The sequence below is a fragment of the Culex quinquefasciatus genome, chromosome 1 (genome assembly GCF_015732765.1).
Source record: "Culex quinquefasciatus strain JHB chromosome 1, VPISU_Cqui_1.0_pri_paternal, whole genome shotgun sequence".
Lineage (NCBI taxonomy): Eukaryota > Metazoa > Arthropoda > Insecta > Diptera > Culicidae > Culex > Culex quinquefasciatus.
Window position 1 is genome coordinate 123,442,596 of NC_051861.1, and position 26,343 is coordinate 123,468,938.

The following is a 26,343-nucleotide window of genomic DNA, read 5'->3' on the forward strand; positions in this document are numbered from 1 at the left end:
TACAAAACTAACGATAACGGAGAAATACATTTGATGATCATCATTTAGTTTATTAAGTGTAGAATACTAAAATTTTGACAAAATACCGTATTTCAAACAACGTTGTAACCAATACATTTTGATTAGTTGTTTTCTGAATTATTATTTATATGACAAACATAAAAAATTATCAGTAAAAAACAACGCGCATAATTTGTATGTAGGTTTAAAATATTAGATTTTTGCCTTTCTTACTAAAGAAAGGTATAGTTTTTTTTATATTTTTTCAAAAATTTAACAAAATTTCAAGCTTTTAGATGTACTATTTTTTGCAACGTGGAATTTAAAATGACGTGAACCCTTGTATGGATTCCACTACATTAAAGTTAAAATTATTATTCACTCGAATTTCCACAAAATACAATAATTGTGAAATAAACGAATTTTCATAATTTATATTACAGTCCAGACTCGATTATACGAAGCCCTAGGAAAAATTTCACTTCGGATAATCGAATCAGGAAAAAAAATTTTTTGTTGTTGTCTTATTTTTGTATATCGAGCTTAAGTATAACCCTTAAACTACTCTTAAATGATTAAGAATTTTTAAATCCGAGATGGTAGCCAAAATGGCGGTGATGAAATATTGAAAAAATAAATTTTTCAATTCAATAGGCAAACAACTAGTCAAATTTTAATTAAATTGAATCGCAGAACTTTGATTTAGAACTCTAAAAATAAGAATATAAAAAATACGAAAAAAAAAATCTTTTTTGTTCATAAATCGATTTTTTGAAGTTCAAAACAAACCTTCGGTTCGGATAATCGAAAAATCGAATAATCGATGCTTCGGATAATCGAGTCTGTATTGTCATGTCGAATGGTTTTTGGGTTTAGATTTTAGATTTTAGATGTTAGATTTAAGATTTAAGATTTAAGATTTAAGATTTAAGATTTAAGATTTAAGATTTAAGATTTAAGATTTAAGATTTAAGATTTAAGATTTAAGATTTAAGATTTAAGATTTAAGATTTAAGATTTAAGATTTAAGATTTAAGATTTAAGATTTAAGATTTAAGATTTAAGATTTAAGATTTAAGATTTAAGATTTAAGATTTAAGATTTAAGATTTAAGATTCAAGATTTAAGATTTTTGATTTTTGATTTTAGATTTTTGATTTTAGATTTTAGATTTTAGATTTTAGATTTTAGATTTTAGATTTTAGATTTTAGATTTTAGATTTTAGATTTTAGATTTTAGATTTTAGATTTTAGATTTTAGATTTTAGATTTTAGATTTTAGATTTTAGATTTTAGATTTTAGATTTTAGATTTTAGATTTTAGATTTTAGATTTTAGATTTTAGATCTTAGATTTTAGATTTTAGATTTTAGATTTTAGATTTTAGATTTTAGATTTTAGATCTTAGATTTTAGATTTTAGATTTTAGATTTTAAATTTTAGATTTTTGATTTTAGATTTTAGATTTTAGATTTTAGATTTTAGATTTTAGATTTTAGATTTAAGATTTAAGATTTAAGATTTTAGATTTTAGATTTCAGATTTTAGATTTTAGATTTTAGATTTTAGATTTTAGATTTTAGATTTTAGATTTTAGATTTTAGATTTTAGATTTTAGATTTTAGATTTTAGATTTTAGATTTTAGATTTTAGATTTTAGATTTTAGATTTTAGATCTTAGATTTTAGATTTTAGATTTTAGATTTTAGATTTTAGATTTTAGATTTTAGATTTTAGATTTTAGATTTTAGATTTTAGATTTTAGATTTTAGATTTTAGATTTTAGATTTTAGATTTTAGATTTTAGATTTTAGATTTTAGATTTTAGATTTTAGATTTTAGATTTTAGATTTTAGATTTTAGATTTTAGATTTTAGATTTTAGATTTTAGATTTTAGATTTTAGATTTTAGATATTAGATTTTAGATTTTAGATTTTAGATTTTAGATTTTAGATTTTAGATTTTAGATTTTAGATATTAGATTTTAGATTTTTGATTTCAGATTTCAGATTTCAGATTTTAGATTTTAGATTTTGGATTTTAGATTTTAGATTTTAGATTTTTAATTTCAGATTTTAGCGTTTAGATTTTTAATTTTAGATTAATGATTTTTAATTTAAGATTTTAGGAATTTTAAATTTACAATTTTAATTTTTTAATTTGCGAGTTTAGATATTTAATTTTAGATTTTAAATTTAAGACTTTACATTTGTGATTTGTGATTAATTTTTGAATTTGATTTTCAATTTGTGATATTTGATTTTTGATCAACTAGATCAACTGATTTTATCTTGAAAAAAAAAAACACGAAAATGTTGTATTACAAACCGTTTGGAAGTCGCTAATTTTACAGCAGAAACTCCAATGTGTAGCAAATCGCTTTAATGCTAACGTCCTATTTTTTAAAATTCAGAATAATTAAAAATATAATAATTTGTGAATTGTTGAATATATGAACTCATAACGCAAATTTGGTGAATTTAAATGTACAGTTTCACGTCTTCTGATAATTGTCAAACCTCGATAACGTTAAAAACTTAGATAAAATTAAAAAAGGTCCTTTTTAATATGCACTATTTAGCTTTTTTTTAATTAAATTTTATAAAAAAATTGATATCCTTTTCTTGTTTGGCCTTCGTATTTTTATATTTATTTTAATGAGAAGTTAATTATTGGGAAAACTCATTTTGGATTTTGTTTAAAGATTGAATGTATTTAGGAATTTCAGTGCTAGAAAACGATTAAAAAAAGTTATATTTTGCTTGACTTGAATATGATCAAGCTTTAGTGTACAAAATTTACTGCCTGAAAATCACAAATCGTTTTTAAGTTATCCGCATAATTGTCTCTCCATATTTTTCATACTCAATTAGTTTCTTACTGTTTCTGTATCATAAAGTTTAGAACAAACTAGGTTTTGCCTAATTGAAACGAAACTAGAGGCCGAATAACCGAATAGATGGGATAACTATTCGTTTAGGGAAAGGGTAGTACTAGAATAGATAAGATTAAATTTTGTTTATCTTGGATTCATGTAATCAAATTTCTGCTGGTGGATACGAATGTTATTTGATTCAGCTAATTTTGGAAAAGCTTTATCAAATATTGCAGTACTAGAACACGATTTTTAAAGTGTTTCATTTACTTTTAAACTAATCAAATATTTTTTGCAGAATCATCAAACTAATTTCATAAACGAAACTTTATGGGGAAATTGTTTACTAAAGTACTAGAACTCACCTCAGCGCCCGTATCTCCGACGGGCTCAGCTTGGACTCGTCGTACTCCGGCGGTAGCATATCGTTCGCCCGCGCTCGCTTCTCAGCATTAGCCGTCCGGATCGGAATCCGGCTGACGGGCGTTTTCATCTGCCCAGGTGTCGACGTCGCCGATTGCTGCCGTTCCTCGTGAATCGTTGGGCATTGTTGTTGATGTGTTGGTGTGGTGAATGTGTTCGATGCCGTCGTCGACGAATTGTTAATGCTTTTGATTGGTTTGTTTTGGTGATGAGTTTTGTGTTGGTGGGTGAGGTGGCGAAGATATGGGTTGTGTATTTTTTTCGTAGCGATTTTTTTTTTTGTCAGAAAGACACACACAACAGCGGAAATGTGAACGAAACAAATGAAGAGAGAGAAAATATTTGACGTTTCTGTTTGACTGGTTTGAGGGGAGAAAAACGAAACGCACACTAGCGCGAAGCTGGTGCGCAGCCACACCTCGAATAAAATGTACAAAATTGTGAGAAATAAGGTGAGGAAAAAATGACGTGAAGCACCCGCAGCCGAAAACGTGTGAAGTTTTTTTTCTTCTAAGAAATGGAACAACTAGTTTGGAAAAAGTTAGCCAAAAACCACCCAATGTGAAATTTTCCAGTGTGAGTGTGAGGAAAAGAAAATGTGTGTGAAAAATAAAACAGTGACTTACTTTTTTTAGTTTAAGGAAAAGAAAACCGAAACACAGCTTAAGAGTAGAAAAGGACAGGTGAAAAAGCGAGCCAATCATATTTACACAAGTAACGATTCTTTTATTTTGATTCTCTTCTCAAAAACATTACATAAAATAGAAACTTCAGCAGTTAAAAGGGGGGAAAAGGTTTGGTTTTCTGGTAAATCTAAAGATATGCGCTAGCCTTAAGGTTAGAATAACTTACAGAGTGTATAGAAGAAACTGACTAATTTTAACAGTAGAATAATTGACTGTGGCGATCACCGATTTGAGGGATAGATAGTTAAATGCCCGAATGTGTAAAAGCTTCCTCTGTTTCGCGCTGAATCACGATTGTTTAGAAACGGAAAACAAAACATTAAAAGAGAGTGAAAAAAAGATCCTAAAACTATAAAACTAACGTTAGTTACAAATAATAATACTTGTCCTTGCTTCGTGCGGTGCAGTACTAGAATGGTCTAGTACATTCTACCTAGTTGGAGCTAACCACCTTTGTGGTTAGATTATTTGGCTGCAGTATAATTTGTTTTCCGGTTGTCAAAATGCTAAAATCCCTCACTTTACCACAAACTGTAGTACTAGATTGGTACCTAAACGTCTAAACTGACTGCCGGTAAATTGGCGAATCTTGAATAAATCATGCGATTTTTGGCAGCACCAAAATTGGACGTCCTTTTCTTGTTGTTCGAAAAATGCAGCACTAGATTTGTTGAAGTAACTGCTTCCAGTTGCCAAACAATCCTGATTTATGAACAATTTCGAGTCCTAGTTGCTTCAGGGGCTAATCTAACTTTAAAACTGCTCAATTATTTTCTAGTGTAGTACTAGAATACCAACCTAAACTGGTCTAGACGTCACATAATGAAGTCCCTCCAACCTCTAACCCGATAGTGACAGAACCCTCTTTTTCAGCCGTACCAGAGCAAGCAGGCGAAAGTTGCAGTAGTAGAATACAGGCGAGGGAAAGTGAGAGGAAAAGTTTGGTGTGTAAATTGGCACTACGCGCCGTCGTCGTCGTCGCCGCCGCTACTCTCAACTTCGGAGTACAGCTTCGATTTCTTCGAGTGCGTTCCTAGAAATGATTTCGTGACGAAGGGGGAATGGAAGAAAAAAATGGAAGGGGAAAAGAGAGAGATTTTGATGAAGCTGCACCGCGAACCGGTTAACAACACATGACACAACGATGATGAAAACTTGTTGGGATGCAGTCATTCTCCGGGGAATGTTTGGCCGGGTTCGAAGATTGTCAGCGACGCATGCGATTTCGGGGGCTGTCGGCATTCTACTACTACGTTAGAGACTAACACGCGATCGCTTAGGGCTAACTTTACACTCGAAAGGTAGTACTAGATTAGAGTTTTTTGTTTATGTTAGTCTATTCTACAGCCTTGGATGGATCGTTTGTTTTAAAAATGTTACATTTCAGTTGCAGTACTAGATTTGCACACTCGGTAGCAGTTAGAGTTACAGTCGCTAGGACCTGGTCAAGGAGAGCGGTAAATAAAGGAAGAAAATCAAAGAAATAGAAATCAAACAGATAGAGAGCACACGCAACGCACACAGACACGCGCGCAACTGAGGTACTAGAACAGCAACTCTACGTCCAAAACAACTACAGAATGTCAACGTCGCTCAACTTACCTCATATCGTTATCGTTCTCGTCGGACTTTCCGTACCGTCTGCGGATCTCGTCATCTTCGTCGTCGTCGTCGTCGTTATCGCCGGAACAGAACTCGTCCTCCTCCTCTTCCTCTTCGTAGTCGCGCTCCCGGATGTGGCGCCGCCCCAGCGTCGCAATCTTCTTCTCCTCCTCCTGCTTCAGCTTCTCGACCTCGTCTTGCGAGAGGAAAGAGAACACTTTCTCTGCGAAAATTTCAAAATTATATTTTTTTGTTGTTGAAGTACTAGATTGGATCGTCTTACCAGGTTTCGGCGTCTGCTTGGTCTGATCTTCCATGGCGTTCTCGAAGAAGCGCTTCTTGTCGGACACGCTCTTCGGCGTTTTCGGCGCTGGCGGTGGCGACTGAGGCGAAAGAAAAGGTTGCTTTAATTCTGGTACTACAAATTTGTTTAGGAAAATAAAAACTTCGAACAGTGAACGCTAAATCATTCCCATTTTCAAACGAAAAAATAAACTGTCTTGCAGTGCATTTTTTGAGGCGGAAAGCGCGGCAGGTAGCCTGTACGGTGTGTGCACTAAAAGATTGGATAATTTGGCTTCAGTGAGCTTCATTTCGGACTGTCTTGCTAGTCACATCGATGGAGGAAGGTTGGATGCAGAAATAAAACTGAGTTAACCCAATGTAGAGGAGAGAGAAATCAAACCACCAAACGTGTGAAATGTTTTTTTTTGGTATAATTTATTTGAAAAGCAGTATTAAAATTTATTTCGATTCGCGAAACTATATTTTACCATCGAATCGTTATAGATTTAAAAACACATACACAGATAGAAGTAATGCAACTAACGCTAGGTTTGGTTTATTTGAAAAATACATCATGCTGCGCGGTTATCTACTGGCGAGTTTGTGACCCGGAATGGAATGGTTGTGTTACATCGATGAAGTATGATCCCTAAAGATAGCTTACGGACATAAATTACTACAAATTATTACTCGTTTGGTTAGATATTTGAATAAACTGCAGTACTAGATTGGTAAAGCTAATGTTGCAATTTCTTCTCTAAATTTCGCCTAAATTTAAGACACGCTTCATACTCAAACTTGAACAAGGTGGCAAGCAGTAGAGCGATTTTGAGTTCGTTCAATTCAATTTAGTAACATTTAGGTGAATGAGGAGTTATGACTTTGGTTCGGAACATCTTCAACAAAAAATTGATGTGTCGAAATCATCAAATATTTACCTCTAATACATGATCCGTTGAAACAGAACAATGGCAATTTGTTTTATTTGAATGACAACAAAATTTGCGAATATTTAATATTCCAAAACATTTTAAGTAATATTTTGAGTAGGATTCTAGTACTTCATTTAAATCTCGAAAACTTTTTCAACTTACACTAATATCTCCCAACAACTTAATGACGAATGTATGTTGTATATGAAATACTTGAATTAAAATTTCATTTATGTATTCTAGTACTTCATTGCATTATTGATACAAATATTGGGAATTACTTAATTTTTCAAATAAAAGAAATAAATTGAAATTCGTTCACGTGGTTTGTGAATGGCCCCTTAAAATTCTTTTAAAATTTTAAAGAATAATTAAAAGCCCACAAAAAATCGTGTCAAGGTTTAATTTTAGAAATAAAATCTAATTTTAAGTCTAAAAACTACCCAACTCAATTGAAAATTAAAAAATAAGCCTGTTGAATCATTGATTTACAGCAGTTAACAATCGTTTGCTTAGTCTTTTTTTTACAAAATTACTTTGTTTTGAACATATTTTGTTGCTTCATTTGAAAAAGATATACACACAAATTTCAAGTTTTTTCCAACAAAAAAAAATATATGAATTATAAAAGCTAGTCAAATTTATTTAACATACAAGGCTGTTATTCAATTCTTACAATTTTATTGAGCATATTTTTAAAATTAATGAAGTACTAGAGTTAATATAAAAGAACAAAAAAATGGGTTTCAAATTATTTATTTTCAAAACCATAGACATCACAAACACACACACAAACATCTTTTAAAGATTACTTTTTTGTCCTTTTCCTGTGCATAATCTAGTACTACGAAGACAAAATGATTTTTTTTTTCACTAAACACAAAGTTGTTCATGCTAAAAATTTGAACAAGGTTCAATTTAAAGCTTGTCAGCTTAAAAAAACAAATTGAATAAAGAATTTTATCTATAGATTATACACAAGAAAAGACACACATCAAAATCTCATCCTAATTTTTTTAGAAAGAATTTTTTGAAAATTCAATTTATTCTGAAAATTTCAATAATTATAACTTATAAGAAAAAATATTAAACTCAAAATGAAAATCTTAATTTTTTGAAGGATATTGTTTTTAGAAAATTTGTGTTAACATGAATGTTTGTCTAAATTTTCATCAATTTTCAACTGTATTAAACCTGTATCAGGTAATGTTTTATGCATAACCGTATGTCAAATTTGTTTGGAAAAATGTTTAGGAATAAAGCTCTAGCTTTATAAAACCAAATTGAAAAATAGTACCATTTTATCCAAGAGCTGCAAGAATGAACATAAAATAAGATTCAATTAAAAATTTAAAAAAAGATTTTATATGATGAACGTTTCATGAAAAAAAAATATTATTAAATATTTATCTAACCTAAACAAATTCTAGCACTTAACTAAAAAAACAAAAGATTGCAAATTCTCGGGTGAGTTTTCAAAAAGCCGTAAGAGCCACCGTGACCTCCGACACTAATATTCGTTTTTCTCGAAATTGTACCAAAATTTCAATTATTTTTAGTTTGGGGTACTTGAAAGACGAACAATCTTAAGCATTTTTGAAATTGGGTTTTCGTAAAAAGATCGAATACCGATGCAAAAAAGGCTTTGTTTACCATTGGCTCTTATGTCTTTTTGAAAAGTAATCCGAGAATTATTCAAAATTCTACTATTTAAGAAAAATCAAAAATTCCAGTTCAATGAATTTTGAATATGTCTTCGGTAATTCTTTAAAAGGTGCAGTACTGGAATTTCGTTCGGTTCAATACTGTTTATGAATGATGAATAATAATCTAAAAATGGTTTTGCAATTTTTCGACTGTAGTACTAGATTTTTTACTATAATTAATTGATTTATACTAAATAGAACAATTTAAATTTCAAATCGATTTTTTATGAAAAGTTTTATGAAAAAGGACATGTTTTAATTGTTTTGACATATTCTTCAATTAAAAATTCGAGTACCTCTCTGAAAAGAACCAAATTAATGTTATGAGAAGGAAAAATAATATCCTAAAATTTAATCTACAAAAAAGTCAACAATTGCATCAAAAGTATCAATTATTCAAAACTTTACATTCGTAATCCGTTAAAAATGCAGTACTAGGTTTTATTTTATCATCATTCCAATACTATTTATGAATCATATTAAATTTGTTGATGAATATTTAAAAAAGAATTTAGCAAGAATTGTTGATCGTAGTACTAGATTTTGCATTGGAAAAAATAGTATCATGTTATTTGTGTAGTTGTAGTTGATTAAAACAGAAAAATCTGAATCTTAATATTTAATTTTGAATGTTCAATGAGGAAAGAACATTTTTCAAATAGTTGTGACGTATTCTTTTAATTTAAAATTCTTGTTCTTAACTGAAAAGAGCGACACTGAAGTTATCAGAAGCAAAAACAACATTATTTTTTCATAAATAAATTATTTGAAAAAAGTCACCAATCGCATTCATAGTTGAAAGAAACGTTGACTTCGATAATCCTTTAAAAGTGCAGTATTAGATTTTCGTTTATCATCAGTTCAAATCTGCATATGTGTGTGATAACCAATTTTTTAAGGGATTTTGAATTTTGGCTATTGTAGTACTAGATCTTTCATGGAAAAAGTATACTTTAATCTGTTTAGTACTAGATTTCAAACACAACAGAAACCATAAATTTTAAGCCGTTATTTTTTTTTTTGTTATGCGATCCACTAAGAATTAAAATGTTTTGGTAGAGTTGATATTTTCTTCCTTTTTTTTAATCTAGTACTTCACTGAAAAAAACCAATATATTGGCAGAAGTAAAAACACAATTTCTTTATTTATTCACTTAAATTCCTTATAATATTTTTTTTCAGCGCATTCAAAGGTTGATTCGAGTAAACCTTCAAAGATTGCAGTACTAGATTTTTGTACGTCACCTTTAAAAACAATTTATGAATTTATGAAGTAATTTTGCAATTTGATCATTGTAGTACTAGATGAAACACAATTGTAATCGACACTCTCAAAACGAAGGAAAATCCGCTTCTTCTCAACCATTCTAGTACCGCAATTTATCAAAATCCCCTTCCTTACAACCTAAATCTCCCGACTCTGAAATTTTGTGTTAACAACAAATCAAACAAGAAAAACAAATAAACTTAAACCATTCCACTTTAAATAGCACTGCTGCCGAACGTACTACTCGCCGCAGTACTAGCCGTGCTAAAGCTATTGTTACTACTACTACTAACAACAACTCCAGCCTGATATTGCTGCTGTTGATGAAGGTGGTGATGATAAAACTGTTGCTGTTGCTGCTGAAATTGCTGTTGCTGTTGCTGTTGATGAAGGTAGTTGTTAAACTGTGCAGAAGAGGATGATGACGTTGATGGTGGTGACACAAAGTTGTTATTGTTTACATTAAAGTGATGTTGTTGATGGTGGTGGTGGTGCAACTCGCTAAACACCGTCGATGGGATGGGTGCAAACTGAATGGGACCGGTCGTCCGTGGGGGCAGCGTGGCCGGAAGTGGTGGCGGTGGCGGTGACATCAGCGTCGGCGGTGTTGTTGCGTAATAATCGAAGGAGGCCGTGGATTGCGTCGGCGACGTCACCCGGTCACTCACCAGGTAGGTTGTTCCGCCGTACGGCGACGGGTGATGGTGGTGGGTTGGTGGCGGCGCCGCCGGAGCAGGTTGGTTGGTGAAGGTGTAGATTGTGTGCTGGGGCGTCGGAAGTTTGGTGTAGTGCACCGGAAGGACCTGGACCGGTGGGTAGATTGTGGGGTTGGAGCCGGACCAGTGCGGTGAAGGTGAGGCCGGGTGGGGTGGCACGGGGGAGACGGATTGGCCGTAGTCTAGGAACGGGTTCGTCGATCGGGACAGGAGCTCGTTGCGGACGCGGTTCTCCTCGAGCAGGACCTGCCGGTGGGTCTCTTCCGGAACCAGCGTGTTGGCGGTGCAATTTTCGTGGATAAACTCGGCGCGCTTCTTCGTCGGGAGGACGTCATATTTGGCAGCGATCAGCTCGATTCGGTTGAGATCAGGCGTCGATGACGCGCGAACCTCCCGGATCGTGTTCGTCCGGGTGTCGTGCTCGTACTCGACGTAGTCCCCCTGTCCAAAGTCCTCCTCCATGTTCCGGAGGCCCTCGTTGAGCACAATCTCCGCTCGCTTAACCTCTCGAGATAAAGGTCTATCTTCCACCCTCCTCGGAGGTGACCTCCTCCGAACCACTTCCTCTTCCGGCAAAAACTCCTTCCGGAACGGATTCCGATGGTCCTCCTCCTCACTCTCCTCCTCTTCACTGTCTTCCTCGCTGTCATCCTCCTCGGTATCAACTTCCTCCCCCCGAACGTACCGCCCCCGCACCTGGTCCTCTTCCGGCGTCGTGCTCCTGCTCCGACTCGAAGCCGTCGGACTCCCGCTGCGCAGAATTCCCTTCAACTGTTGTCCCCCTCCACTATTATTGTTCGCATCTCTCAACAAACGCTCCGCGGTGGCCGCAGCCGCCGCCTTCCGGTGCTCCGACTCGTTCGGATCGACCAGATCGAAGCTGACCGACTTCCGGTGGCCGCCACCGGGAGTGGGCGTCACCGAGCGACTCGCCGGAATTGGAGGCGGTTTCTCCGGCGATGGCTCCTTCGAGGATCCGCTTGCGGACCGATATCCGGTGTAAACCGGAAGGTAACTCTTGGTCGCCGGAAGTGGCTGCGACGAAGTCGCAGTTGACGAGGTGTTGTTGTTGTTGTTGTTTTGGTTAGTAGTGTCAAACGAGGTCGCGGACGTCGACGACGTCGACGCGGAGGAGGTAGTAGAGCTAGTGTTGGTGGTGTTGGTAGTAGTACTAGTGGAGTAGGTGGAGTTAATCGAGGTGGTGGTTTTACTGGGTTCGTTTGCATGCAACGCGGGCCTGATATTGCCATATCGGCGGCCGTCGGGGACCTACGGGGACAATCGCGTACGTGGAGAGGGAGCGCATGGAGTAGGGAGGAAAAGGAAGGAAAAGAAGAGAAAATCAAATCATTTTCAAACGGAGCGAGCCGCTCTAGTACTACACTTGTATTTGGGATGATGACAGATGTTGATGACGGAGATGACGCAAACGGGGTGATTAGTGAGGAGTTGGAACATAAAAACAACAACACAGGAACCACTGCCTTCCTCTTTCCGGATTTTACCGACCCACAACACGAAGATACAGTATTATCACAAACGTCGCGATGGTAAACAAAATGATGACGATGATGATGATGAATGAGCACAAAGTGATATTACACGAAACGTCACAAAATGTTATACACATAAATCTTGTTTAGTTATACACAGTTGACACAAAAAATAATGAGACAGAGAGAGAGAGAGGTAAACAAAAAATTGTACGAAAATACAATTAACAGCATTTACGCGAAAATAAAGACTTGGCAAAGCAATCAGAAATTAATAGCCGAATAGACAACAATCCAATCAGACGAAGTTTTTGCAACTCCTTTACTTTAGTAAACATTATAACCAGTTGACGTATTTACATGAATAAAAAAATATAGAAACAACTTAAAACAAGAAAAAAAGGTTCAATTTGATTCAGTTTTCAACATGAAAAAGAATAAACAAAATCATAAAGTAGCTATTACACTACGGCAAACAAACAAACAAACTCGAACTTTTTGACAGTTTGTCAGTTTGCCTGGATTTGTTTGTACAAGCGTCAGCCTGCATACATAAAATTACAGTCCAACCTCTATTATCCGCAACTTTAAGTATTCGATGTTTGTTATAAACGAATCAAGAAAAAAAAATTACACGGAATTAGAGTTTTGCAGCAATTTCATATCATTTTTTTAACGACAATTTTAAATTGAAAATTTTCAAATCATTCTGAAGCATTTTTGAGCCTATTTGAGCTCGACCAAAAACAAGAAAATGAAAAAAAAACTTGGTTCGATTCCGATTCTAAGGTCTTTGAGTAATCCAGTCTTAACTGTATTTTTGTTATTAAATAAGATGAAATTTTACAAAAGAATTATTTTAAATTTTCAAATTAGGATCTAATAGAGATCCTAAAATATTAACAAAGGAATACTAAGAAGTTAACTCAAGAATTTTGTGACATTTTTAAAACTTCAATGTTTTCTGAGAAAACGGTTAAAAAAAAAATTAAAAAAAGAGATGCTAAAACATTAAAGATTGTTGATTGTGACCATTTAAGAATGTTAAATATTGTGAAAACACTATTAAAAAAATAACGATTTTTTTCCAAATTCACAAATTTTCTAAAAAAGGTTAGATTATGTATTTTTTTGTGAAAATATATATTAAATTTATGGGAAATTTACGTATTGTTCCAAATTTACAAAATTTTTATAAAAGGTTTGAATATTGAATATTGAAAACCAAAAAAGTATGAAAACTCAAATACAATTTTACAGAACTTTTTTTTAAATTAACGGGTTATAAATTTTTATAATTTGAAATTAAAATAATTTGAAAAGTCATTTAATAAAAATTAGAAGATGCTTTTTTTTAATGATGAAAAATTTAAAAAAATGTTTCAAAGCGTCATTAATTAAGAAATTTCTCTAAATTCTAAATTTAAAAAGATTCTATAACTATGAGATTATTACATAAATTTAGATTTTTTTAAGTAAAAAAAGGAAAGAATAAATCGTTTAAATTAACTAGTAATTTAGAAACTCGTTTAAGTTTTTTTTTTCAAAAATATGCTATGCCTTCCTCACCTTACTGAAAAAAGGCTATAAAATTACTCGAAAAACGAAATTCTTAATTTGGCCTCCAAGACCCACCTTCATGTATACATATCGATTCAGAATCAAATTTTGAGCAAATGTATGTGTGTGTGGTGGGATGTTGATTAAACAAAATTTGCACTTGTTATCTCGGCACTGGCTGACCCGATTTGGACCGTTTTGGTCTCATTTGATCCATTTTGGGGTCCCATAAGTCGCTATTGAAAATGAAAAAGTTTAGTTAAGTACTTCAAAAGTTATGCTAAAAAAACGATTTTAACAAAAGTCCGGAAGATTGTAAAAAGGGTGGTTTTTGTAAGAAACCTCGTCATATTATACTTTTTTAGAAAGGTATTCGAAAGACCTTTTCAACGAGTTCAAAAGATTGAAAATCTGACAACCCTATTAAAAGTTATGAGCACTTAAGTGTTATTTATGAACTTTTTAGAGGCCGGATCTCATATATTATGACAAAAACCTTGCCCGAATCTATCATGCGACTTGTCGTTGGATAGGTAATCAAAAGACCTTTCCAACGAGTTCAGTAGATTGAAGATCTGACAACCCTATCAAAGGTTATAAGCACTTAAGTGTTATTTATGAACTTTGTGGAGGCCGGATCTCAGATATTACCTAGCATTACACTCTAAATGTGAGGAAGGCACCAACCATGTAATGGTGGATTAATTAACGTATTTTTTGAAATTTTTAAAATTTTAGAGCATTGCAAGATCAATGTTTTGAAATTTGTTGATTTTGAAGGTTTACAAATATTTTGAAATAATAAAAATTAAGAAAATTTACGTATTTTTCCACATTTAGCAAATTTGAAAAAAATTATAAATTAATAGAATTTTAAAAATTAAAAAAAAATACTTGATGTAAGAAAATTTTAAAAATTAAAGAATTAGTTTCCAAGTTGTTTAAATTTTGGAAATGACATAAATTTGAGAAAATTTCAAATTAAATGTATTTTAAATTTAAGATATTCGAATTTAAATACTATAAATCAAACAGGCAACAAAACTAAAAAAAAAACAATAAATTTTATTATTTTGATATTTAAAGAATTTTAATTTTTTTATTTGAAATATTTTTTTTGAAATGTTGGGAAATTATAAAAATATAAAAAAATATTTAAAAAAAATATCAGAAAATTAAGCATTTATTTGAATTCAATAATTAAGAAAATTCTATGAATATGAGGTCATTCAATGAATTTACTTTTTTTAAGAAGAAAGGGCAATTACAAAAATCATTAAACAAAATTAGCGATTTAAGAAATTGTTTGTTAGAAATCATTTTTTCAGATTTTTTTTAATTTTATCTTTAATTTTTTCTCAAGTTTAATTTTTTTTAAGTTTAAAATAAATAGAACTATAGGAAATTGTAAAAATTTGATTTGTTTTGAACCTATATAAATAAATTCAGAAAATTACAGCTTTTCAAATGATTATTATTTTCTATGTTAGGGGCAAGTTATCGATAACGATGACAATCATCCTCATAATTCATTTTGGGCGTAGAAATTATCGGAAATAATGTAATGAAATGAAAACTTTGATACCGTAAAACGGGGTGACTTTGATAGCCGGGGTGACTTTGATAGGTTTGCGATTTTTCCGCAGAATGAAGAGTACAATTAAATTACGCAAGGAATGATTTAGAAACATACTGACCGTGGTAGAGAAGTGTTCAAAGTACCTCAAGAAGAACTTTTCATAAAATGTTGACAAGTTTTAAAAGTTAGTTAACTATAGTTTAGAAAATGTTGATGAAAGTCATTATTTTAAACTTCTCAAAGTGTCATGATTTTCTCAATGAACATGATTTTTGATCGAAAAACAGAATGAATTTTCGGATTCTTTGGACAATTTTCCACTAGGAGAAGGTCAAAAAAGTTTGTAAATAATAAATAATATGTGTTTTTGAAACACAATTTAAAAAAAATCTCCAAATTTATAGGCAATTTCAGTTGAACAAATTTCATGTAAAATGTGAAAACTTGTGATTCGTGCTTCGAATTCAGTATAAAATGTAATAAAAAACGATTATTTTATAAACAAAACTACAAACCAAACCACAAACAAAACTAGTTTAAACAAATTTCAGGCAAAATGCCGACTTTTTAACAATTTTACCTTAAATTTATATGTAGTTTGCTAAAAAGCTTATACCCTTAGTTAACTAAATATAAACATTGATTTTTTTTTCTTAAAAACTATATCAGCTACTTTAGTGATGGTACATTTAGCGTAAAAATAAAGTTTGAACATCTTAAATATGATTTTAACAAGAAAAACTATGACTATCAAAGTCACCCCGGAATTAAAACTAAGAATTTTTAACGTAACTATTTTTCTAAACATTATTGAAAAAACTTTTTTCCGAAATAGTTCTTGGACTTTGTGTGGCCTACCCCAGTACATGTTTTAAAAATAAGAATCTTGAGAAAAACCTTACCTGTTGGAAAATATTCTAAGAACAAGTTGAAATCCTATCAAAGTCACCCCGGTTTACGGTACAATTTATACATTAGAATATTTAGGTCAATTATAAAGCAATTAAAATTATAAAAAAAAAGTTTTTTTTTGTTTGGGAAAAAGCAAAACCAAAATCAAAACCGTTGAATTCATGCTGTCTTATTAGTAGTAGATCTAGAAAAAAAGCCGAGATAAAAATTAGGCCAAACTCGTTTGAATACACAAGAAACGGCTAGATTGTTCATAAAATGTGGTCAAAAAAAACTCGTATTTAAAAAAATTACAATAATTACCGATTTCACACTTCGCGACGCTTTCCAAACGGTGGCTTTTCCTTAAATATGTTTGTTAAAATTTGTTAAATGTAACAGAAGACTGAGATATTTTGTAGGTAAGCGAATAAAAAAGTAAGAAGAATAAAACACCTTTGCTTCCAATATACTTTTACTTTTCCTCTTTAATTCAACAATTACTTCTTAAATTTTTCTCATTGTTTTGACTCTTTTTTTTTCTTTTAGGAATCTCCCGAATAATTTTGAAAAAAAGTCGCATTTTACTACCATTGTCCCGTATTTTTTTCTGGTTTCATAACAAGTTGATCAAAAGTAGAAAATTTCCTATCCCTTTCTCACTAAACTAACGTTTGACGCGGAAAAAAATAGTCCAACTAGCGACTAAATCGCAATTCTAAACAATTAAACGTATGAATCTCAACAGCAGCTTTGTTTCAGTGCAGCTAAATAATACTTTGCATGGTATAAAGATTGCGTTCGACAACAGAGTAGTAGAAAAAACGTGCGCGCGCGCGCCCTTGAAAGACACAATCGAAGGTGTTTTGACGAAAACGTAAATATTTTGTCCTAACTTGTTTTCATTTCACTACGATTTTTTGTATAGTAGTAACTCGATTTGTTTGTTTTTATTTGCTTTTCAATACGACAATTATTTGTTTTCTTTTTGTTTACAATCTTCACTTACATAACACCTAACAGTTCCGTTTTGTTTTTGTTTTGTTTCGCTTTGTTTTTACCCCCTTAGCTAAACATGTATATATATGAAAAAGTTTTGTTTTGTTTGGGTTTCTTTTTTTGTAGAGAGATACGGATGATTTGCACAAACGGATTTTTCCCAGTGTGTAGACATGTAGAAAAACAGTTGCGCCACGCTTTGACAGCGGGAAGTTTTGGGCTCTCGTTTGTGTGACAGGTGTGTCAAAATTTAAATCAGTGTGTGAGTGAGAGTAATTTGTGCGAGTTTGTGTCCGCGCGTGAGTTGCTTAGATTGTAGAGATGAATTTGTGACAGTGTGTGTGCGTGAATAGGTGAGAGAGACGGATTGACACATTTTCCTTACGTTTTGTTTACTTTGTAAAGGCGACAGACAGAGTTTAAATATCGTATAAATACACTAGCTAGAGCTCTTTCTACCTTTTGTTTTGTTTACCGATAAATGTTTACAAACGCTAAAAGATAAACTGTTTTTTGGCAAACCTCGAGTTTGGCGCAAAAATAACGTAAATAAAGTCTCTGAAATGCGTTGGCAACACTGGTTTTGATTTTTAGTTCAACGTGCGCGTGAAAAGTGGTGCAACGAAATCCAAAATGGCGACATCCAGTGACAGATTGATAACATGTTTTTGTTTACATTCCCGCTTTTCCCCCCCTCACAATGTTTTGCGTCAATCGCGCGAAACAATAACAAACGCTTTCACAACATGACGTCTCACAGAGATGCAACTTTTGCGCTAACTATTTTAGTACGAACATCTTTTTTTTGTATGAATATGAAAAAGTGACAGTTGGGCGGCCATTTTGACCGTCGCCATCTTGTCTGTCTCAGTGAGTATGGGGTGAGTGAGGGCGTGCGGCTTTGCTTTGCTTGTGTGAGTGAGTATATAAAACTGTTTTGGTCCAACGTGTTGGTTTCATTTTGTGAATGTGAATGTTTGAGAAAATTTTACTATTTTATAATGATATACTTTTCACACTAACACTGCATTTGTTTGCTTTCTCTCTTTTGTTTAATAATTCATTCTCAATTCTACTTTGGCTACATATAAAAAATCTCACCATCGTCTTTTTGTGGCTGTCTGTGTGTGTGTGTTTGTTTATGTTTTGTTTGTATTTGTTAAATGTTACTTTATTATCGTTTAAAGGGCGGGAATATTTCCAATGTATTGATTTTTCTTCATTTGTCGTCACGCGGCGGCGGCGTCCGGTGAGGTTATGGTTTGTTTACCTTTTTTTCTTTTGTTGAGTGGTATTAGTGAGAGGGCGTAACCAAACTCGAAATCACAGAAACACAGAAGCACTTTCGAGAGCTAATCGAGAGAGGAACAATAGAGAAATTGACGCCGACAATTGTTTCTTCCTTTTTTTCTAATAACACAGCATTTGATTTTTTGTTGATTTTTTTTTTTTGCATTCTGTCACAACCGGCAGCCGATTCAGTTTGAGTAGTAAACAAAGCAAGTTGTGCGACGGTGCGAAAATATTTCGAACGTTTCCTGTCAAAAATCGCTTGTCGCATGACGGCGAATTTGTCACATGACAGTCAAATGACGGTCACGCAATAAAAGAACAGTGACGTGACAAAAATCGCTTGTCGCATGACGGCGAATTTGTCACGTGACAGTCAAATGACGGTCACGCAATAAAAGAACAGTGACGTGACAAAAATCGCTTGTCGCATGACTAAAAATTTGTCACGTAACGGTCAAATGACGGTCACGCGACAAAATGAAAGTCACCTTCGGTGACAAACTGAGTTTAACTGTCGCAGCTACCTAACAATGACGCAGCAATAATGTAATGAGTTTGAGTGACGTGTTTCCTAACTACTAATCGAGTATATATAGAGAGAAGACAGAGGCGTCACGTGCAAAATGCACGTGACAGGTAGAGAATATAATACATGTATATACTTTTGGCAGCGCTTGTTTTATCAGGTGATTTTTTCCAAGAAAGTTGACTTTTGTGTGATTTTTTTCTCTATGGGTGGATGTGTAGATTGTTTTTGTTTGTTTTGATTTGAAACGAAACCTTTGGTTGTTACAAATTAACGAGAAATGTCGGATTGATATTTGACAAGAGCCAGAAAAATAGGTGGATGCTGTCTCATAGTTCTAACTACCATCTTTGTTTACGTTTTTTTACGATTTCTTTTGTCTAACAACAACAAATCTTAGAAATTCATCTTTGGCGATGTTCAACACCGCCTTCACCGTATATTTTGAGCCTCACTAAGCATCCACGCTTACAAATATAGTGTGGCAATAGTTTGCGGCATCGGCAATAGTAGTAGTAGTAGTTTCAGATATCTTTTTCTGTGGTAGTAGTGTTACAATTAGCTACAATAATATCTCAGTCTTCTGTTTGTCCTACGGCTAGTGTTATGGAAGATTTGCCGTCGATGTCTGTAACTGTCAAATTTTCGTTTTGTTTTTGTTGCGACGCGACGCGACACGTTGCAAAAACCGGAGAGCGAGAGCGAGCGAACAATGAGCGAACACCGTGTCAAAGACGAGAGAGAGAGAGCGAGAGAAATTGGAAAAAAGGGGAGAGAAAAAAGAGAGAGAGAAATAACGGGTCAAAACTGTTGTTGGGTTTCGCGCACTCGGTTAGTGGTTGGCACGGAGAAAAATCCCACACACAAAAAACGCTGAAAACTGGTTAAAATTTAGGGGTATCTTTTGAAAAAATCAAAATATTAGAAAAAAAAACAAACACAGGTTACGAAGCGTTTCGGCATAATAAAAATAACGTAAATGGTCGACGTTTGGCGGCGCTTGCGGCGCCGAGCCGCACATTTGTAGCGCTCTGAACGTCAAATTAGTTTGTTAACCGCGCCGTTGACAGCGTAACGTAAACAAAAGCGTTGGGACAAAAAATGGCGTAAACGTAAACAACGAAATCAAAACCATGGCGGCCATTTTGTTTTTTTGTCGTGGCCTACCGCGTTAGCGACGCCTATGCCGATTAGCAAACAATAGAGAGGAGGTTTATTTTTAAAACAACACAAACACACGCGGGTTACAGAACCAGGGAAGCGTGTTGGGGGGCGATGTTTGAACGCGCGAAAAACAATAAGGTTAAGGTCGGGTCACACACTCACCTGTGGCGTCGATTGGTGCGTGTCCAGCGTGTGCTTGGACATCACGATCGTGGTCGTCTTCTGGAGCGGTTCGGCCGCGGCCGGTTCCGTCGGGGATTTGGGCGGACCGTTCTCGACGAGGGCGCTTCCGCCCAGGGCCAGCGATTCGGCGGCGCGGACAATGTCCAGGACCTGGCGGGGGCGATGCGGTAGGTTAAAAATGGCGTAATTTGCATTGCTTAGAATTGTTTAAAATTGCTTCGAATTGTTTAGAATTGCTTCGAAACGCTGAAAACTCCAGTTAACTGCATTTTTTTAATGTTTAGAATTACCAAGAATTTATTTAAAATGTTTGGAATTGTTTAGAACTACTTAAGACTGCAATCAATTACATTAATAATTGTTTATTGTTGCTCAAAACTGCAAACAATTTATCGGATAGTAAAGATTGTAAATTTTCAAAATTGGATCGAATCCGAATTAATTAATTATATTAACCTTGTAAATGCTTAGAATTGTTTAGAAATGTTAAGAATTGTTTCAAGTTGATAAACTTTGCTCACAATTGCTTAAAACTGCATTGAATTGCATTTATAAATGCTTATAATTATTCAGAATTAATCAAGTAATTGCATTAAGAATTGGTTAGAAATGTTTAAAATTGTTAAGAATTGCTACGAATCACTCAAACTACATTGAATTGCATTTAGAAATGTTAAGAATTATCTAGAATTTTGGGAAAAAGATTAGAATTGCCTAAAACTGCATAAAATTGCATTTATAAATGTTTAGAATGGCTTAAAATTGATAAGAATTGAAAAAAAAAAATGCAAAGAAAAGTACAAAATTGAATCAAATTGCTTATAGAATGGTGACGCTTAGTATGTTCAATTACTTCTTAAAACTTGTGTAAAATTGACAAGAATGAATTGAAAATGTTTAGAAATGTTTGAAATTAATAACAGTTGTTTAGAATGTCTCAAAACTGCATTGAGTTGCTATTATAAATGATTAGAATTGTTCAGAATTGATTGGTATGAAAAAGAATAGCCAAAAATTAGATCGAATTGTATTTCTACACGAGAAAAATTGTTAAAAAATTATTGAAATGGTTAAGGATTCATTGAGATTGTCAAGAAAAGCTCAAAATGAACCGAATTACGTTTATAAATGCTTAGAGTTAATTAGAATTTCTTAAAATTGTGAAGATTTTATTAAATCGGATCGAATTTCATTTAGAAATGCTTAGAATTATTTTCAATTCAATTCAATTCATGTTTATTTGATGTAGTTATCATAATACAATTTGCTTAACTAATGACAAATGCAGAATTTTGGAAATACTTACAGCTAAAAAATAATTCAAATACAATCATTGGATGAGATAAACACAGCAAATTTCAATCGATTAAGGGAGAGCAGAAAAATTGTTCTGAATTGCTTAAAATTTAATATCATTTATGAATGCTTTAAATTGTTTAGAATTGCTTGAAATTGCTTAGAAGTGATAAGGTTTGTACAGAAAAGCTCAAAATTGGCTCGAATTGCATTTAGAAATGCTTAGAATTGCTGTAGAATTGCTACGAATAGAATTCCTCTCCTCATTGAATTGCATTTATTATGCTTAGAATTGTTATAAATTGTTTAGAATCGCTTAAATTTTATAAGAAAAAATTGGGATGGCAAATGCAGATTTAAAATTAGATTGAATTGTATTTTGAAATGCTTAGACATGTTTTAAATTGCTTATAAATACCAAAATTTGTTCAAACATGTTTAGATTTGTTTCGAATTGATAGAGTTGTTGAAAATTGCTCAAAACTGCATTGCTGTTGCCATATAACTGCTTACAGTTTTGTTAACGAATGCTCAAAATGGTAAACAATTGATTAGAATTGGAAAGTAAGGCTTAAAATAGGATCTTATTGCATTTAGAAATGCTCAGAATTGTGTTAAATTGCTCAAAATTTCATTGGATGGCATTAGAAATGCCCACAATTGTCTAAAATTGCTAAGAATTGTTTGATTTAATTACATTTCATTTCGGCATGGTATTGCAATTTTCTTCAAATGGTTGGAAAATTGGTTTAGAAATACTTAGAATTGTTCTGAAATGTTCAGACTTGCAAAGAAATGTTCTGCATTAAAATAAAAAAAATGATAAGAATTGTTTAGAATTGCATCAAATTGTTCAGAAATTTTCAAACTTGTTTTAACCCTTTCAAGCCTGAATTTTCAAAAAAAAAATTTTTTAGTTGATGATAGGAAAATGATCTTGAGGACCATACAAAAATTATAGGCTATTTAAAAAAAATTGATTTTTGGGGCATATATGACCCATCAGGCCCGAAAGAGTTAAATTTTTCAGCATTGCATTTTTTTTTATTTTTTTTTAGAATTGCTTCAAATTGCCCAGACTTGCTTAGAAATGTTCAAAAGTGCACTGAACATTATATGAAATTGCTTAAACGCTTAGAATTGTTTTAAAATGCTTCGAATCGTTCAATTTCAAATTTAGAACAGTTTAGAATTGCATTAAACTGTTCAGACTTGCTTAGAAATGTTCTTCATTGCATTGAACATTTTTTAAATTGAAATTGTTAAGAAATGCTTAGAGTTGTTCTAAAATGTTAAGACTTGCCTAGAAATGTTCAGCAATACAATGAAAACTGTAGAGAATTGTTTAGAATTCTCTCAAATTTTTGAGAAATAGCTCAGCATTGCATTGTTTTTTTTGAATTGTTTAGAATTGCTTCAAATTGCCCAGACTTGCTTAGATATGTTCAAAAGTGCATTGAAAACTATTTGAAATTGCTTAGAATTGGTTTAAATTGTTAAGAAACGCCTAGAATTGTTTAAAAATTCTATTTCAAATTGTTCAGAAATGTTCAGACTTGCTTAGTTCAGCATTGTATTGATATTATTTATAACAGTTCAGAATTAATTTGAATTGTTCATAATTGCTTAGAAATTTTCTGCACTGCATTGAAAATTGTTTGAAATTGCAAAGAATTGTTAAGAAATGTTCAGAATTGTTTAGAAATGCTTATAATTGTTCTAAAATGTTCAGACTTGCCTGGAAATGTTCAGCAATACAATGAAAACGGTTAAGAATTGTTTAGAATTCTCTAAAAAATTTGAGAAATGTTCAGACTTGTTCATCATTGTATTGATTTTTTAAAATCATTGTTAAGAATAGCTTCAGATTGTTCAGATTTGTTTAGAAATTTTCAGCATTGCATTAAAATTGTTTGGAATTGCTTAGAATTGTTTAGAAATGTACAAACTTGCTTAGAATCGATCAGCATTACACTGAAAGTTTAGAATTGTTAAGACATGATCAAAATTGCTTAGAATTGATCAGTTATGCACTGGGAATTGTTTAGAATTGTATCGAATGGTTTATAACTGTTCAGAATTGCATTCAAAATTGTTCAGAATTGTTTAGAATTGCTTCGAATTGTTCAGAACCGCTTCGAAACTTACCTTTTCCGGCGTACTCTTCTCCCTCGCGGCCACCAGCGCCTGCGAGTCACCGGAAACGGGCGTTACGCGACTCAGAGCCTGCGAAGGCGCCGCGGCCACCGTCGTCGTGACCGGTTCTGGTACCACTGTCGGCTTGGCTGGTACCATCGGAGCGGCGGCGGCAGCCGTCGCCACCACGGGCATCGGTTCCTCCTCCGGGACGCGGTCCACGCTGATCTTGCGCTGGTGGGACATCTCGACGATCGAGTCCTCCCGGTCCAGGCTGGACACGCTCTGGCTCAGCTCGGAACCGGTTTCCGAGGCACGGGATCCTAAGAAATTCGTTGAGTTGAGGTTAAGTTCTTTAATAAATGATTTTAGCCAAGACACCCACCTATTCGCGTGCTGTGCCCGTTATTGCTTATTCCGGCGGTCATTCCGCCGGCACCGCCGATCGACTGGTGGATCAGATCGCTCTTCTCGTAGCCCTTGCACACCACCAGATGGAGCGCATTTCCGGACGCGCGCAGCGAGTTGACCGCCTCCTGGTGCGTGGCCCCGAGCAGGCTGCACCCGTTGACCTCGAGGATACGCTGGCCCACGCGTAACCGGCCGTCCCGCTTGGCCGCCCCCGAGCTGTTGATCTTCGAGATGAACACGCCCTCGTCGGCGGCGTCCAGCGGGTTGCCGCGCTGCCCGTTGAGGCCGCCCTTGATGTGCATGCCGAGCCGTTCGCCCTCCTGCTTGACGATTCGCACTTCCTGTGGTGTAAAGTTAGGGTTTGAGTCTCTGCTAGTGTAGAAGGCCATGAACAATGGTGAACAGTGGGGTTGTCAACAAATGACGTCACAATAAGTTATAGATTTGCTATGTTAACGAAATCATAAATTTAAAATCTTGTATTTTTATCAGATATAGGCAAAACACAAATAAAAACAAACTTTTTAAAATACAAAAACATGGTTTGAAAATTTACAATTGTAACAAAAAATCACGAAATAAACTAAAAAAAAAAAACTTTCATAAAAATTACAAGAAACCAACATTACACCAGGAGTTCTACTCTGACACACACTAGACCAGACATTGAACTGAAAGTGGTCACTAAAAGGTGTACAACACGCTTCTCGAAAACTGCTCAAGTGTGCGTGTGACAGTTCTATTCTCAACGGGGGCTCTAAATGGGGTGAGGGGGGATCTACGATGGAAACAGGGCAACTCTTCAGAAAGATAGAGAGCAACAAACAACAATAACAACAATGACAGTCAGTGTTGGGCTCAAGGTGGTTGATGTCTCAGATATTCAAGACACAAACCTTTGCATTTTTGACAGTTTACCGTAGTGGAATATCACCTTAAGGTAGCTGTCAAAAATGAAAAGGTGTGCGTCTTGACTAACTGAAAAATGGAAACCACCTTGAGCGTGATTTTTTTTTCTTCTTCTAGCCGACAGGGTCAAAGGGAGCGTGGACCGGTTACATACCTCCGTTTGCAAGCAAACTATTTCGCAATTCTGGCGAATGGTGATGGTGAAGGGGGTTTTTGATTTGAGAGTGATTGTGGTGGTTTTTTTTTTGTCGAGAGTTGGTGAGACAAATGGAGAAAAAGAAAACGGCGATTTTTGGTCGCAATGTAAAAGCAGCTCACACGGTTCGAAACTAACCTAGCGAAAAACTAGTGAAGAGAACTAGGGTGGGGATTTGCTTCAGTGTGTGTGAATGTGGTTTGTGTCTCGACTAGTGTGTTGTTTTTCTCGGGGATTTTTGTTGGTGCAATACTAAGCGCAGTGTTGCCAGAGCGGCGGAATTTGTTGCGTGTGTTTTATCTCCTCTAGAAGTGGCTCTAGTACTTCATTCCCTAAAAGTTAGGCTTGGGAGGAGTGAGTGTGTGGTTGGGAGCAAAACTACAACAACAAAAGGCTCGAAAAGTCCTACCTGGAATCCGGCAGGCAGCGGATCGTGCTGAACGGTCAGCCGGATCTCGTCGCACGGCCGCAGCAGCTCCATCACCGCTTCCTGGTGCGTGGCGCCCGTCACGTCCGTGCCGTTCACCTTGAGGATGCGGTCGCCCATGCGCAGCTTGCCGGACAGGGCCGCGATGCCACCGGGGACGATCTGGAAGTTGGTGGTGAAAATTGCGTTAATTGCAGTACTAGATAATAGTAATTTATTTTTGCTGTGGTTATAAATGTTTAATCTAGTACTTCAATTTATAAAATGAATAACAACATACGATTCCAGATTTTTTTAAAACTTTGTGCTATTTTTTGTTAAATCTAGTACTACAGTTTCTGCCCCAAAAAGCTTACGCTAGGCTATTTCAATATTTTTTTAAAATTCTCAGAAAACACATCAGGCTGATCAAATTTTTAATTGTTATTTTTCAAAGTTCTTCAAAACCAGAAGTACCAGATTCAAAGATTCCGAACTTTATTGCTGAATATGTTTATGGTTACTCTTACATTTTAAAATAAATTGATTACCAAAATATGGAATATTTCAATATAAATTATAAAAAAATTGATCTAGTACTTCATGCCCAACTTTGTGACCTCGGAATGTCTTATTTCCAAAATTGTACAGCATTTGGAAAAAAAAATTTCGACATTTTGCTAATTAAAGCAATAATTTCTTTGTAATTTTTTTTAATGAATGAATATCATGTTTGTTAGACTTAAATTGAACTTGTTTTAGTAGTATTCAGTTATACATGATTTATAAATTAACTCGAATATTTGTA

At 34.1% G+C, this 26,343-nt stretch overlaps 1 protein-coding gene across 15 annotated transcripts in view; it reads right to left on the reverse strand.

Annotated features, from left to right (window-relative positions):
- Window positions 1-26,343, reverse strand: part of LOC6038307 (protein lap4) — a 139,186-nt gene that overhangs the window by 10,799 nt on the left and 102,044 nt on the right. For 11 of the 15 annotated variants that reach the window (XM_038261384.1, XM_038261389.1, XM_038261377.1 and 8 more), the window contains 9 exons: window positions 25,539-25,718; window positions 25,088-25,117; window positions 23,999-24,365; window positions 23,626-23,936; window positions 20,161-20,331; window positions 10,446-11,762; window positions 5,871-5,970; window positions 5,588-5,810; window positions 3,242-3,484 (listed from right to left, as the gene is read on the reverse strand). In XM_038261384.1, coding sequence (XP_038117312.1) covers window positions 3,242-3,484; window positions 5,588-5,810; window positions 5,871-5,970; window positions 10,446-11,762; window positions 20,161-20,331; window positions 23,626-23,936; window positions 23,999-24,365; window positions 25,088-25,117; window positions 25,539-25,718 — 2,942 coding nt within the window. Of the gene's footprint in view, window positions 1-3,241; window positions 3,485-3,999; window positions 5,427-5,587; window positions 5,811-5,870; window positions 5,971-10,445; window positions 11,763-20,160; window positions 20,332-23,625; window positions 23,937-23,998; window positions 24,366-25,087; window positions 25,118-25,538; window positions 25,719-26,343 lie in introns of those variants that run through there. The other 4 variants (XM_038261419.1, XM_038261423.1, XM_038261370.1 and 1 more) reach the window with 4 other exon arrangements.